This window comes from Acinonyx jubatus, chromosome C2 (assembly GCF_027475565.1).
Source record: "Acinonyx jubatus isolate Ajub_Pintada_27869175 chromosome C2, VMU_Ajub_asm_v1.0, whole genome shotgun sequence".
NCBI lineage: Eukaryota > Metazoa > Chordata > Mammalia > Carnivora > Felidae > Acinonyx > Acinonyx jubatus.
In genome coordinates this window covers 82,009,619-82,025,986 of record NC_069384.1, presented here as the reverse complement: position 1 = coordinate 82,025,986, position 16,368 = coordinate 82,009,619, and the positions used below count along the sequence as shown (strand labels likewise).

Sequence of the window (16,368 nt, the reverse complement as noted above, 5' to 3'; positions counted from 1 at the left end):
TTGCATAGTAATCTCAAAATAAAAAGGGGGGGACAAAAACCTCCTCAATAACTTCCAATAGTTCCCCAGTGCCCATAGTAAAAGATTCCTTAGCATGGCATGCAGAATTTTCTCTTTCACATCCTAAGCTCTAGACAACTGGTTCTAAGATCTAACATTTAGAATGTTAGAACGCCATCTTAGAATGGCAGGCATCAGTCTAAGCATTTTATATGCATTATCTCATTTAATCTTCAATAATCCCATGAGTCAGGTTCTACTATCAATACCATTTTATTCATAAACCATCAAACCACAAATGACATAGTAACTTGAAAGCATCCCTACCTAATCATCCTTCAAAGACCTGCTCCAATGTCACCTTTGTGACTTTTTCTAGAGTTAAGTGCATACTGACAGTGCCTGGCACTCAGAAGATACTCACCACGTGGTTAATTAACGTAAGGCTTAGACAAACAACACAAACCACAAACAAGTTATAGAACTGGCACCTTAAGGATTTGACAGTGATTACATTGACTGTTTTCCAAAGTTCAGCTTGAGTAGGAAAGCACTATATAATAAACAGTGGGGATGGAGCACCTGGGTGGCTCATTCGGTTAAGCATCCAACTCTTTATTTTGGCTCAGGTCATTATCTCACAGTTCGTAGGTTCAAGTCCCATATCAGACTCTGAGCTGGCAGCACAGAGCCTGCTTGGGATTCTCTCTCTCCCTGTCTCTGCCCCTACCCTCCCTCCCTCCCTCTCTCTCTCTCAAAATAAATAAACTTAAAATATATATATACGGTGGGGACTGAAAACACCTATTACTGAGAAAATGTTGTTTAATAAGGCAACAGCTTTCACATACCAAAGAAGGACAGGTAATGTCAGGCTAATGAAACTCCAGTGTCAGCTGCAAAGTTTTTCTGATTCTCAAGTTTTCACATAACAAATACTGTACATGAATACAAACCTTACCTTCCTAAACCCAGTCACCCCCATTCTTCCTTTGCAATTGAAGAAAAGGTATAATTTTTTTTTTTTCCAGAAGAAAGATATTTCTTCCATTTTAAAATGTATACTCATGGCACACCTGGGCATCTCAGTTGGTTAGGTGTCCGACTTCAGCTCAGGTCTTGATCTCACACCTGTACGTTTGAGCCCCGCATGGGGCTCTGTGCTCACAATTCAGAGCCTGGAGCCTGCTTCGGATTCTGTCTCCCTCTCTTTCTGCCCCTCCCCCACTCACACTCGGTCTCTGTCTCTTTCTCTCAAAATAAATAAACATTTAAAAAAACTAATTAAGGGGCACCTGGGTGGCTCAGTCGGTTAAGCGGCCGACTTCGGCTCAGGTCATGATCTCGCGGTCCGTGATTTCGAGCCCCCCGTCGGGCTCTGTGCTGACAGCTCAGAGCCTGGAGCCTGTTTCAGATTCTGTGTCTCCCTCTCTCTGACCCTCCCCCGTTCATGCTCTGTCTCAAAAATAAATAAACGTTAAAAAAAATTTTTTTTAATAAAAATAAAAAAACTAATTAAAATTTTTTTGAAATGTATTTTAATTATTTCCCTTCGAGAAAACACAATTCTTATCTAAAGACTCCTTCACATCCATGGATTTCCTTGGAAAACTTACTTATCATACTACCACAGTCTAGAATTGTTCCAGTACTCTGAAATCTGCAGGAGTCCCTCCAAAGGATTCACATTTTAAACACAGACAACAGAGGCAGAGGCAAAAAACAAACAAACCAATTTTAAGTACATGAATGAAGTTTGGGGGGGTTTGTTTCTGTTTTGTTTTGTTTTATTTGAGAGAGAGAGAGAGAGAGAGAGAGAGAGAGAACATGAGCAGGGCAAAAGGAGAGAGAGGGAGAGGGAGAGAGAAGATCTTAAGCAGGCTCCACACTCAGCACTGAGCCTAACAAGGGGCTCGATCCCACAACCCTGGGACCAGGAGCTAAGATTAAGTCTGATGCTCAACTGACTGAGCCACCCAGGTGCCCCTAAGTACATGAATGAAGTTTAATGGTTCATATTCCCTCTCTTCCCTCCTCAGCACCCCCACCCCCACCCCTACATGTGACTTCTCTCAAGCAAAGCCTTTTCAGAATTCACCACAGGGTAGTATAAGCAGGAGAGAGGAGAACTCAAAAGGAGAAATAGGTGGCAGGCTGAAGCCAACCGACCGCTCCTTTTTTATATGTAACCATAAATTCTTACCAGTGATCTAAAGCCAACAACAGGGATGCCTGGGTGGCTCAGTGGGTTGAGCTTCCAACTTCAGCTCAGGTCATGATCACACGGTTTGTGGGTTTGAGCCTGGCATCGGGCTCTGTGCTGACAGCTCAGAGCCTTGGACCCTGCTTTGGATTCTGTGTCTCCCCCTCTCTCTGCCCCTCCCCTGCTCGTGCTCTGTCTCTCTCTCTCCCAAAAATAAATAAACATTAAAAAAAATTTTTTTTAATAAAAAAATAAAGCCAACAACAAAAATGAAATTTCGTTTTAATTATACATTATATGAAAAAAGAAGGTGTAGTCTAATACAACAAGTAGGTAAGAAAAGGAATTCAGGAAAAGGAATACTGACCGGTCGATTTCTCTTATATTTGGAGTCCTCTCGGTCTCTGTGCTGCCCGGAAGTGCTGGTTCTCTCTCTCACGTTTCTATAACCAGGACTGGGGATGATATACTCTTTTCCTATGTCGATATCCTTCATCTTCTCTGAGTAGAGGTGCCAGGGCTCACAGACTTTTGGTTTCACTTGAGAATTTCTGAAATTAAAAATTCATCAAAGAATAACACTATATGTTAATTATACCAGAATTTTTTTAAAAATTTTCTTTATTTCCTTAAGGAAAGAGATTTCCTAAATTTGTACTTAATCATATGCAAAAGTACTTTAAACTAGAAAAAAAAAAGGGCAAAAGCATTAAAGTTTACTACCATTATACCTATAAAAATAATTTTTCAGAAATGTTTAAAGTGCCATTTCATTTTTTTTAAAGAAAAAAATATCAGTGTAATAGAACCAAGGATTACCACCTCCCACCCCTAAGGGGGAAAAAAAGATTAGAAAAAAATAAATACACTAGTAAAGAGATATCATCACCTTCAACTAAGCTCAAACCCATGTAAGGAGCATTCAGATAAGTCTTTCAAAAAAAAAAAAAAAAGACAACTTTTAAGTTTGTTCCAAGCATTATAAACTCCACAATTTTAAAATGGATATTATTTCTCCTACTAAATGTTACTAAATGAAAATTTACAAAGCCCTTATTCTACCAATGATATATCCCACCTCTGCGTTTTTATAATTGGGTAACTGGTTTGTTATTTTAAAGCTCCATGAAGTTACATAAATACAAATACAAAACAAGTTTATACCTGAAATGCAAAACAAAACAATATTATCACACCTTAACTTAAAAAAAATTTTTTCTAATGTTTATTTATTCTTAAGAGAGAGACAGAGACAGCACAAACAGGGGAAGGGCAGAGAGAAATAGAGGCACAGAATCTGAAGCAGGGTCCAGGCTCTGAACTCTCAGCACAGAGCCCGACACAGGGCTCAAACTCCCGAGCTGTGAAATCATGACCTAAGCGGAAGTAGGATGCTTAACTGACTGAGCCACCCAGTTGCCCCAACAATATTACACCTTAACTTTAAAAACAAATTCCCCTTGGGGTACTGAAAGTGTTCTAAAATTAGGCAGTGTTGATGGTTGCCCAAGCCTGTGAATGTACTAACCCAAAACTGAGTTGTAATACTTTAAAGGGGTGCATTTAATGGTATATAATTTATATCTCAACAAAGCCGTTATTAGAAAACAATAACAAAAAGAAATTCCCCATCCTGTCCAACAAAATCTTACCTAATATTTACCTGAAACTCTGTTCTAAACCTCTGCTTGCCTGGCTAATTTTGATCAATATACTGTATCAACTCTGGTTAATTCTGAAAAAATAAAACACACACATTTCCCCCACTCTGAGATGGCTCAAAGTTTCCCAGATACAAGCTGAGAAAACGCCTTTCGCACCAGCCTCACTAGAAATTAAAGAAGTGTAGCTGTGTTGCCTTTTGGATTCCATAACTTCCTAGCTATCACTGGGTCTTAAAAGTACTACTCTGCAGACAAAATTCTGACCACTACAATTCATTTTTCTAAGGTATCAGAGAAAAGGAGAATACTTACTAAATAAAAAAGAACTAAATCTCCTCCATACAGACGTGTTTCCAACACACTTCTTGCCTTTCAGAAGTCTAGTTCAACTACCCTGAGTTGATACTGCTAAATTACGTATCTTTAAAAAAAAAAAAAAAAAGTCACCTTGTCCAAGGACAAACTGCACCATAAAGCACTCCGGCTTACAACCAAGAGCACAGCAATCACGTCACTGAGACCTCATTAAGCCTAAACTATAAACAGACCTGGGCATCTCCCTGTGTCCCCAATGTCAGGTTGCAGCTGCAGATCAGAGTAATCCTTCTTGTTAGAGGGATCACTGAAGTCCAACCTTCCTCACAAAAGGCTCCCTAACCTAGCTGATTGTGTGGAAGCTGAACAGATAAGTCCCATTTTGAAAAAAGGCAAGAGGAAGGAAGTGGGTTTGAAAGGGGCACGGCCCAACCAACTAATTCACAATTCCAAATGCCATATCAAGAAGAACATAAAGTTCATCCCAATTGTCTAAGAACTCTTGATAAGTAAAGTGTGTTTCAATCATTTTATTTCAAGTTATTCTACGTATGAAGGAGGTGGGGAGTAGGTCTCCATTGCCTCTAACACTCTTGTTTCTTAGCTTCCTGGGAAAAGAGGCATAGCCATGAGAGTAGGCAGGCCTTGAGTATGCACAAAGTTACTATCTCTTGGCCTTGAATATAAGAATTCCATCTTCTGTGTATCAGGATTATAAGACCGGGCACCCCACATAGAGGCCACCCAAGAGCTAGGAATCCCTATGAGTTTTAGAAAGAAAACAAGCCCAAGTCTGAATAAAGCAACCAAGAAAGGATCACTATAGGCTTGACTCTTTTTGACTCTATTTGTACTTCCCTATTTTCTTCTGTTCTCCTTTTGGGTGTTAAAAAGTTGTTTTACAATGCTAACTTGACTCAGCTGTCAAGAACGGAAAAAAGGAAAGGATTTTTTTTTCTTTTTTGAGTCAGAGCTACACAATGACATTAGCAGAACAACCAAAGTGGTAGAACCCCAAAGAAGTGTCCAGATTCAAAATCAACAGAGTTGAGGCCAGACAACTGTCCTTTTTTTTTTTTTTTTTTTTTAAATCAAGGTTCCCCTTCCAGTGGTAAAAGTGTAGACATTCTCCCTGCACAATGATGCAGAGGAAACTGCATGGGGGAGGGGGATTGCAAGAACTGGAACTAGCCAGACTGGTGTTTCCAAATTGCCTTCATTACAACATTCCTTAGGTATCCAACCTCAGGAATTTCATTCAGGCCCTGAAGCTGCACAAGAAGACCTGAAGCTATTTACCACCCTCTGATAATCCACTTGTTGTGCCTCAACCTTCCGCACCCTTCACTTAGGCAACAGATTCCAGTATAAGCTATCCATCTTGTCCTTCAAAACCTTCTGAAACTTTGCCAATCATTCCTGTGCCCTTCTGCCTCCTGCCTCCCCACGTCTGTGCAGAAGCCAGATGACCCCTGTGCAACAAACACAAAGCAACATGCAGCTCTGTGTGGTGGAAGTGGAAAGGCACTGATGACAGTCAAGAGATCAGGACTCCCTCCATTCCTGGCTCTGCCCAGGGTTTGCTGTGCGTACTTGTGTCACGAACCTCCATTTACCCGTTTGCAGAAAACGGGAGGATGACTTTTAAGGTCGCTGCGCTGGCAGCTCAGAATTGCTGGTATAAGACTTGAGCGGGGTGTGCCCCGGGCCGCCCTCCCCACAAGCATGAGGATGGGGGCTTCTCTCTCGCCAGCTTCACCTGGGATGCCTTGACCCTTGGGCGTTCCCACGGCCAGTTTGGGCCTGACGAGGCCACAGCGACCCACACCCACGGGCCGCGGACGCAGCACCCCCTGGTGGCCGCATCCGGGTATGTAGCCAGCACTCTCGACCACTCAGCCCACCCTACCTGCCTTCCGACGCCAGGACCTCAGCACCAGCCAGCCCTCAGGGATTGCGTCCCGAGGAGGGGGCGGCGGGACACTAGAAGGAGGCCAGGCTGCGCTTCTCAGGTCTCCGGATTCCCCCCGAACCTCCTCTTATCCCCGATCCCAGTCCGCCACCCCGGGTGGGAACATACAGGGGTGACCCCCGTGACAACCAACAGAGAAGGAGGGGGTGCGACGTTAGCTGCTACCTACCTGTGCCCCGGCTCCAGGATGGCCGCACCGGCCACTCGACCACGCTCCCGAGCATCAGCCCCGGAGCAAAACAAGCCTTTATAGCGGCATTGGCCGCCAGACTGCGCAGGCGTGCTGCACAAAGACTCCCCAAGACTGAAGGGAATTGTAGTCCCTCTTCTAGGAGCCCGAGGCTCGACACGCGGCAAAGGACTATATTTCCCAGAAGCGCTGCAGAAGCCCTGGAGGAGGTGCAGGCTGCTCCTCCTTTCCACCGCGCTCCTGGCTCTGCACCATCCTTCTCAGAGCTTCTGAGAGCCTGTCTGGAATCTTCTCTGAGGCCATGTGCCCCAGTGGGTGGCCGGGAGGGTTGACAGTAGCCCTTGGGGGAGGGTGGGGGGCGCAGCTCGGTGTTTGCAGGCAGGACGGAGCCGACGGTGTGCGGCCATTTATGCACCAGAAAATATCATGAAGGTCATCAGCTATCAACTAGCCCCAACTCGTGTCTTTTATGGCAGTTAACATTTTACGATTGTTTGCTCAGTATTCGACCTGCATCCTGCGCTGATATCACCTTTATCAGTTTTATCCCGTTGCCCGTCACATAACCTTGTGCTACCTGGTTTCTAGATAATGAAACGCCAGGATCACAATTTCTACGGTAGCAAGAGCCTTGGAAACGATGTACCAACTCACTCCTTTTTGTAAATCAAACTGAGGTTCCCAAAGAGACTGATCACAGTATTTCTCTTTGTGTTTCATCTGTACCTTCAACATGATCGTAACATCACTACTCTCTGTTGAGTGCCTACCTACTCTGTACGTGGTGCTTTACATGAAATTCTTGTTTCTTTTAATCTCCACAACCACAGTGTAGGTATATCCTCTCCATTTCAGAGATTATTTTTAAAAAGGTAAAGTGACTTGTTCATCTTTATACAACTAGCTAGTGTGAAGACACTAAGGTATCATAATTAATTAACACGATGTTCCTGAGTGAGGATGGATTAATAGGCCTATGCAACACCACAAAGAGGCTGGGAACAGACTCATGCATATGTGTAAACACGATCTGTGACTGAGAAAACATTACAGATCAGTAGGGAAAGGAAGAAGTTTGGATAAATAGTGCTGGGACAATAGGTCATCTGTATTTTTAAAAACTCAGGGATTACTACTTCAGCCCACACAGAAAAATCGATTTCAGGTAGATCAAAGACCGACCTGTGAAAGGGAAAACTTTAAAATGTTGGGAAGAAAATGTGAAATAACTTCATGACCTTGGGAGTAGAGAAGAACCTCTTAAACAAGTTGCAAACACAAAAAATAAAGGAAAGATTGATACATTCTTACTATAGTTAAATTTAAATTTCTGTACAAGAGCCATAAATTGAAAAGCAAAACCACAAGTTATAACCAACAAAATTTTGGATACAAAATATACAAATAGTTTCTACAACTCAATAAGAAAGGGCAAATCACTCAGTCGGAAAATAGGCAAATGATATGAACAGACAGTGAACACACTGTAAAGGAAACCTGAACAACCATTCAAGCATGCAAAGACACCCAATCAGGAAAAAAAAAAAAAAAGGGAAATTCAAGTTAAAATAGCAATGAGATACTGTTTTATGCCCTTCTCATGGGAAAACATAAAAACCTGACAACACCGACTATTGTCAAGGATCTGGAAAAACAGGATATTTTGCACATTGCTGGCAGTGTATCCACTGATAGAACCATATTAAAGAGCAGTTTGGCCACACTTAGTAGATTGGAAAAGGGCTATATATAGGGCAGTATTGTTAGATCCCTGGCAGACACCTAAAATTTAGTGGCTCGGAGTCAAGAAGTTTATTTCTCTCATAAATAAAAGTCTTAGGTAAGTATCCCAGATCAGTAGTGTAGTCCTGCTTCCTGCAGGCAGTCAGAGACCAAGGGTATGGTAGCTCTGTCAGGTTCAACATATAGCTCCAAAATTTTTCTACTCATTGCTATTACGAGTCACCCGGGTGGAAGGAAGGAAGAATATGGAGATGTGTGACCTGATCTTGAGGCACCAGCAGGGAAGCAATATACATCATTTCCATTCACATTCTACTAGTGACAATTTAATCATCTGGGCACATCTAAGTGAGAGGGAAACTGGGAAGTGTAATCCTCAGCTGGGAAGCTATGAGCCATCTACAATTCCATTACAATGGAAGAAGGAAAGAACAGATTTCAGTGGAAACTAATGGTTTCCACCTCATATGCCTATCCTTGAACCCAGAAATTCCACTTCTACATATATGCTGTAGGGTAGCCTTTCTCTATGGAGGCTTCTGCAAGTGAATTAAGCCCTAAAAAGAATTATTTGAGTGATTATTTTCTCAGTTCTCCCAAGGATAACACATATCTAGTATCATTCTAGATGTCCAAGAGAGAAGTTAATTCATTACACACAGTGAATGCTTTAGGGCATCAGGGCTTAATGCTATTAGCTGAGAAAAGATGCTCTAAAGGGCCTCCCACATATATACACAAGGAGATATATTCATTGTGCATTGTCTGTAGTAGTGGAAAGAATCTAAATTCCATTAACAAGAGAACAGATAACTAGATTATGGTATTTGTGTAATGAGCTACTATACAGCAGTTAAAGAACATGGGCTATAATGTATCACTATGTATAAGTTTCAAAAACAATGTTGAGCACAAATAAGTTACAAAAAGACTCAAATTGTATAACCCCAATTTGTATTTATTTTGTAAATATGTAAAAATGTGATATGTAGTTTATGAATACACATATATGTACTTAAAAATATAAAAAATACCTGGGCATGACGAACAACAATTTCAAGGTATAATTGGAGATATAGCTGGTGTTGGAGGTACTAGAATAAGATCAGAGAGGGAGACACAGGAGCTTCATCTGTTTCTGTAATATTTTATTTCTTTTTAAAATGATTTATAGGGGCGCCTGGGTGGCTCTTTTGGTTGAACATCCGACTTCAGCTCAGGTCATGATCTTGCGGTTCATGGATGGAGCCCCGCATCAGGCTCTGTGCTGATAGCTCAGAGCCTGGAGCCTGTTTCAGATTCTGTGTCTCCCCCTCTCTCTGCCCCTCCCCTGCTCATGCTCTCTCTCGCTCTCTTAAAAAATGAATATACATTAAAAACATTTAATGACTTATAAATGTTCATTTTAACGAGGTTTGGAGTGGGTACACAGGTCCTTCTAATATCATTTGCTGTACGTTTTGGTGGCTTTAAGTATTTCATGATAAAAATGTTTTAGTGTCATAGGAACAAATCATATCTCCTCTCACTGGGACTATATGCACTTGAGCCAAAGAATCTTGCAGGTCGCTATATCTATATCTGCTGATGAGAATTCCTGAAGCGCCTGTGGCCATCTGGTTGCATAAGATAAACCTCCTCAGCACACCTCAAGCCACCTTGCTGAGGTATACTAGCACTTCCTACCATGCCTCAAACACCGTAGAATCCCAAAGCTGCAAATCTGATACTTTAATATAAAATCAAAAGCTTCTAAAAATCTCCCTGAAATACTCCAAATATATTGATCATAGGTTAAAAGAAAAAAAAAAACACAATAATAGACGACCATTGAGCAGACCTGGTGCTAAGCCTCAATACCCTAAGGTCTTATCTCTGTCTGTCTACAGATAGCCTGGGCCAAACAATCGTACTTAACTTATACTTACTTATAAGTATAATTAGACTTCTACTTATTTACATGATACTGATTGCAAAGCATCCCCTCCTTAAAATGATTATGTGTTGTGAGATGTTTGGGGGAGTGATATTCTCCAATCCTCAGGCAAGGGGCTAGAGTAGAGAATCTATGTAAACCCACACTTGTACATATTTTAAAAATAATACTTATTTTATGTAATCCACTAAAAATATTCATTCAATATTTGATGGAGATATAATGGAGCGAAAACAGAGAAGTTTCCTGTCCTTATGGGGCTTAGAGTTCCAAATAAACTTGAGTCCAAAGTTAAATTATAACTGGAGTAGGTACTAGACAAGGAAGGTATGAGTTGTGCCTGAAGGACAGTGGGAGTTAGTAAGGTGAACATGTGGAGGTGGGCAGAGCAGAGAGCACTCCAAGCAGAGGGAACAACAAAGACCAAGCAGAAGGAAAAGGAAGGGAACATCTCTAAAGGCCTTGTAGACCATGTTACAGGTCTCAGAGGAAGAGCAAATGGCAACCACGACAAGGTTTTTAATGGTGAGTGGGTTAAGGGTTGAGAAATTTGCATTTTGAAAACTGCACTGTGGCTGGTAGACTGGAGAAAGAGTTAGAAGTACCTAGAAGGGAAGACAATCAGCAGACCTTGGTGATGGAGTAGGTAAAGTGGTGTGAGAAAGAAATGTGTCAAGGGTACCACCTAGGTTTCTGGTTGCAGAACTGGATGGATGGTGGTACCGCTGCTCATTGACAGAAGTGTTTTATTGCAGTAGCTTCCTCTACCCAGGTTACCAGGACCTAATGCCAAATGGCAATGATCACTCCACATCTGCTGTGGCATTCGCAGTTGAATTCTTATGAAGACAAAATTTCACTTTTGCAGATCAATTTTACAATGAAAGTCATTTTCAAGAAATAAGACTTTTTTTTCAAGTTAGCTAATAAAGTGAATATTTTACTTGCCATCACAGAAACAACAGTGTGAGAGAATAATAAACCTCTTTAATGGTCTCTGGCAACTTAAATTTTTTTTTAATGTTTTTTATTTATTTTTGGGACAGAGAGAGACAGAGCATGAACGGGGGAGGGGCAGAGAGAGAGGGAGACACAGAATCGGAAACAGGCTCCAGGCTCCGAGCCGTCAGCCCAGAGCCTGATGCGGGGCTCGAACTCACGGACCGCGAGATCGTGACCTGGCTGAAGTCGGACGCTTAACCGACTGCGCCACCCAGGCGCCCCTTAAATTTTTTTTTAATGTTTATTTATTCTTGAGAGAGAGACAGAGAGACAGAGCGTGAACAGGGGAAGGGAAGAGAGAGACAGGGAGACACAGAATCTGAAGAAGACTCCAGGCTATGCTGTCAGCACAGAGCCGGATGAAGGGCTCGAACTCACAGACTGAAAGATCATGACGTGACCTGAAGTTGGTCACTTAACCGACTAAGCCACCCAGGCACCCGGAGAATTCTTTTTTTTTTTTTTTAATGTTTATTTATTTTTGAGAGAAAGAGAGCCAGAGAGGGAGCGGGGCAGGGACAGAGAGAGAGAGGGAGACAGAGAATCTGAAACAGGCTCCAGTCTCTGAGCTGTCAGCACAGAGCCCGACGTGGGGCTCAAACTCACGAACTATGAGATCATGATCTGAGCCGAAGTTGGAATGATCTGAGCCGAAGTTGGACGCCTACTGACTGGGCCACCCAGGCGCCCCTAAATGTTTATTTTTTGAGAGAGAGAGAGAGAGAGAGAGCCAGGGGAGGGCAGAGAGAGGGGGTGGACAGAGGATCCAAAGCAAGCTCCACACTGACAGCAGCAAGCCTGATGCAGGGCTCAAACTCACAACTGTGAGATCACGGCCTGAGCCACTGAGCCATTCAGGTGCCCCCTTGGCAACTTGGAAAAGAGAAAAGGATTTCACATATCAACAATTCCAAAATTGGTGCAGCCACTGTGGAAAACAGTATGGAGTTTCCTCAAAAAATTAAAAGGAGGAGCGCCTGGACGGCTCAGTTGAGCTTCCGACTCCAGCTTAGGTCATGATCTCATGGTTCGTGAGTTTGTGCCCCATGTCAGGCTTTGTGTTGACAGTTCAGAGCCTGGAGCCTGTTTCAGAGTCTGTCTCCCTCTCTCTCTCTCTGCCTCTCTCCTGTTTGCACACACACTCTCTCTCAAAAATAAACATTAAAAAAATTAAAAATAAAGTTACCATATTATTCATTAATTCCACTATGGGGTATTTACCCAAAGAAAATGGAAACACCAATTCAAAAAGATATATACACCCCTATGTTTATTGTAACATTTTTTACAATAGTCAGGATATGGAAACAACCCAAGTGTCCATCCATAAATGAATGCATAAAGAAGATTTTATATTTTATATAAAATAGAAATATAGAATATAAATATAAATATAGAAGATTATAAATATATATACAGATTTATATAGAAGATTATATATGCAAATATACATACATATACATATACACATATACATATGTATACATATACACATATACATATATACATATATATACATATACACATATATATACACATAGGTGTATATATATAAAGGAATATTGCTCAGCCATAAAAAAAGCATGAAATCTTGCCATTTACAACAACATGGATGGATCTAGAGGGTATAATGCTAAATGACATGAGTCAATCAGAGAAAGACAAATACCATATGATTTCACTCATATGTGGAATTTAAGAAACAAATGAACAAAGAAAAAAGAGACCACCAAAAGTCAGATTTTTTTTTTTAATGTTTAGTTTTTTATTCTGACACAGAGAGAGAAAGCATGCTCACAAGTGGGAGATGGGCAGAGAAAGAGGGAGAGAGCGAATCCCAAGCAGGCTGCACACTCAGTGCAGAGCCCCATGCGCAGCTCAATCACACGATAGGGAGATCTTGACCTGAACTGATATCAAGAGTAGGTTGTTTAACCAACTAAGCCACCCAGGTGGCCCCAAAACACCAGACTCCTTTTTTTTTTCAAGTTTACTTATTTATTTTGAGAAAGACAGAGAGGGCAAGCAGGGGAGAGGCAGAGAGAGGGAAAGAAAATCCCAAGCAGGCGCCACACTGTCAGCATGGTGTCGGATGTGGGGCTCAAACTCATGAACTGTAAGATCATGACCTGAGCCAAGACCAAGAGTAGGACATTTAACTGACTGAGCCACCCAGACGCCCCCTCAAAACAACAGACTCTTAAATATGAAGAACTGGTGGTTGCCAGAGGGGTGGTAGGTGGGGGAGGGGGGTGGGTGCAATAGGTCAAGGGGATTAAGGGCATGCTTATCATGATGAGCACTGAGTAATAATATATAGAATTGTCAAATCACAACATAGCCTAAGACTAATATAGCCTAAAACTAATATGTTAATTATACTGGAATTGAAAAAAAATTTTTTTAATAAACTAAAAAAAAAAGATGTCAACAATGCCAGATGAAAGCCAAATGACATTGCATATTATATAGACAAAGATTTCACAGTATTTTCGATAGAGAACTGCAGTGGGTGAAGCTGAGTGTTCATACAGTACACAGCAGTAGAGGCACGTTATGGTAAGTCATATCACATAGCCACTTTATGAAGGAAAGAATTACACACTTCTCACCTTCGTAGTAATAACATCTCAACTAATTAGCAGTAAAGGTAGTAGTGAGAAAGAAATGAAGAATTGCTTTAAAAAAGCGTTAGGTACAGTTATATTGACATGCACTATCATATTGACCCAATAAAATAACAGATAGGTGTTCAAAAACTAGCTCCTTGTAAAAAAGATAGGGAAATGGACAGCAGTTATCTAATTTTAATAAAACAATATTATCTACCACATTAATGTTCTGTTGATTCTACAGTCTTGTATGTACATAATTTATAAATTTATTCTAATTTGTAGAATATCTAATTTTTAGAATTGTTACTTCTCAAATGTTCTCGGACAGTAACATTTTATTTTTTATAAATCAAATAAAAAATTCTAATTTGTAGAATATCTAATATATAATTTTATCTTATAAGAGCTATAAGTATAAGGACTTTATACATGATTTTATGATTATAAATATTTAAGTGATATTATAAATAATTCAAGTTAACATCAGGGGTTTAGGAGTTTTGTTTCTCTTTAAAAAAAAATTTTTTTTTAATGTTTATTTACTTTGAGAGAGAGAGGCAGTGTGAGCAGGGGAGGGGCAGGAAGAGAGGGAGACACAGAATCTGAAGCAGGGTAGCTGTCAGCACAGGGCCTGGCCGGGGGCGGGGGGGGGGGGGGGCGGGGGCTGGAGCTCAAACTCACAGACCATGAGATCATGACCTGAGCTGAAGTCAGATGCTCAACCAATTGAGCCATCAAGGCGCCCCTTGTTTCTCTTAAAAGAGGTCTGAATCTTATTCAACTTTGGGAACCACTGAGTGATAGAATAAAACCAAATTTCAGCTGGGTATACAAAGCCTTCCGTGATCTGGCACCACATAATACCACAGCTTCATTTCCTGTTACTCTCCTACTCAAATCTGAGGTCCTCACAACACTGTGATTTCCATGTTTTTACTTAAGCTGTTCCTTCCACCTGGAACAACCACCTAAATCTATTCAACTAAAATAAGCATCACAGTCCATAGACCAGCGTTGGGATTGTAAACCTCCCAGAATGACAGCTAATGGTTACTTACTCAACTGAATAAAATCAGACAGCATGTCTGATGCCTCTCCTGGTTAGATGTGCAGGGGAGATTCTCCCACATTAGTGAGAAGTATGGAGTGGGCACCTGTCAGACACCAACGTGGGAGGCCCCACTAAACAGGGTCCCACTAAACCAGAAGAGCCAAAGATAAAGAGTGCAGCCAAAATGGAGCCTTCTTTCTAAAACAGGCTGTCACAGGCTGCAGGAATCACTCCCAGTCACTCCCCAAAACTTCTTGCATGTTTTTGCTTTATAAATATGGGCTTCTGATGAGACGAGATAAACCACTTCAGTCTGTTTGTGATAACATTTTTGGCATGAATATTTGTTTAGGAAAACTAGAAATCTGTGAAGGCTGTATTTATTTTTCACTCAAAGTAACTCATCTGTTGAATACCATGAGGAAAAAGTATGTACTCTTAAAACACAAATTATATACTTGATTGATTATAAGACCACCAATGAGAAAAATTAGTGTTGCTTTTTAGCTACTAAAATGTTACTTTGGGGGTGTCTGAATGGCTCAGTTGGTTGAGCAACCGATTCTTCATTTCGGCTCAGGCCGTGATCCTGGGGTTGTGAGGTCAAGCCCCACATCAGGCTTTGCACTGAGCGTGAAGCTTGCTCAAGATTCTCTCTCTCTGTCCCTCTGCTCCTCTCCACCGCTTGTTCACTCTCTCTAAAATAAAATAATAATAATAATAAATCAAATAAAAAATAAAATGTTACTGTCTGAGCACATTTGAGAAGTAACAATACCAAGACATTTTATCTATTTAATTAATTTATTTTTTAATACTTTATTTTATTTTTTAAGTAATCTCTACACCCAACATGAAGCTTGAACTCACAATCCTGAGATCAAGAGTTACATGCTCAACTGACTGAGCCCGCCAACTGCCCCCCAAAATATGTTTTTAAACTCTCATTCTAAAATTGGATCTAGGCGAATGACATGTGATCTACAGCTCGTAGGTAATTGATCTAAAGGAAAAGAAAGAAAAAGATTCCTTTTCAAGTCAGTCAAGTTTATACTGCTAACGGAATCAGAAACAGCTTAAAATTTTATCTATTTTACTTCCTATTTGCTTGTAGGTTCTTACAGTTCTAATTAAACTTCACGTTTTAGTATACTTACCTAAGGGGCGCCTGGCTGGCTCCATTGGTTAAGTGTCCGACTTCGGCTCAGGTCATGATCTCACAGTTTGTGAGTTGAAGTCCCACATGGGTCTCTGTGCTGACAGCTCAAAGCTTGGAGCCTGCTTCAGATTCTGTGTCTCCTTCTCTCTCTGTCCCTTCTCTGCTCATGCTCTGTCTCTTTCTCCTTCAAAAATAAATAAGCATTAAAAAAAATGTTTAGAATACTTACCTAAAATATACTTATTGGGGCATCTGGGTGGCTTACTTCATTAAGCGTCCAACTTCAGCTTAGGTCATGAACTCATGATTCATGAGTTTGAGCCCCGGGCTGGACTCTGTGCTGACAGCTCAGAGCCTGGAGCCTGCTTTGGATTCTGCGTCTCCCTCTCTCTGTTCCTCCCCCACTTGCTCTCACTCTCTCTCTCTCTTTCTCAAAAATAAATAAAGACTTAAAAACTTTTGAAAACACTCATCTAGTTTATTTCTTTAATTTCCTGATTGATTTATACGTATGTTGC

At 41.0% G+C, this 16,368-nt stretch overlaps 1 protein-coding gene across 10 annotated transcripts in view; it reads right to left on the bottom strand.

Moving 5' to 3' along the window:
• Nucleotides 1–16,006, bottom strand: part of ABCC5 (ATP binding cassette subfamily C member 5) — an 88,414-nt gene extending 72,408 nt beyond the window's left edge. For 4 of the 10 annotated variants that reach the window (XM_053221149.1, XM_053221150.1, XM_027061334.2 and 1 more), the window contains exons 1-2: nucleotides 4,416–4,437; nucleotides 2,571–2,754 (exon numbers count right to left, since the gene is read on the bottom strand). In XM_053221149.1, coding sequence (XP_053077124.1) covers nucleotides 2,571–2,754; nucleotides 4,416–4,423 — 192 coding nt within the window. In that variant the 5' untranslated portion in view covers nucleotides 4,424–4,437. Of the gene's footprint in view, nucleotides 1–2,570; nucleotides 2,755–4,179; nucleotides 4,324–4,415; nucleotides 4,570–6,323; nucleotides 6,482–15,848 lie in introns of those variants that run through there. The other 6 variants (XM_027061331.2, XM_027061332.2, XM_027061328.2 and 3 more) reach the window with 5 other exon arrangements.
• Between the last annotated feature and the right edge of the window lie 362 nt (nucleotides 16,007–16,368).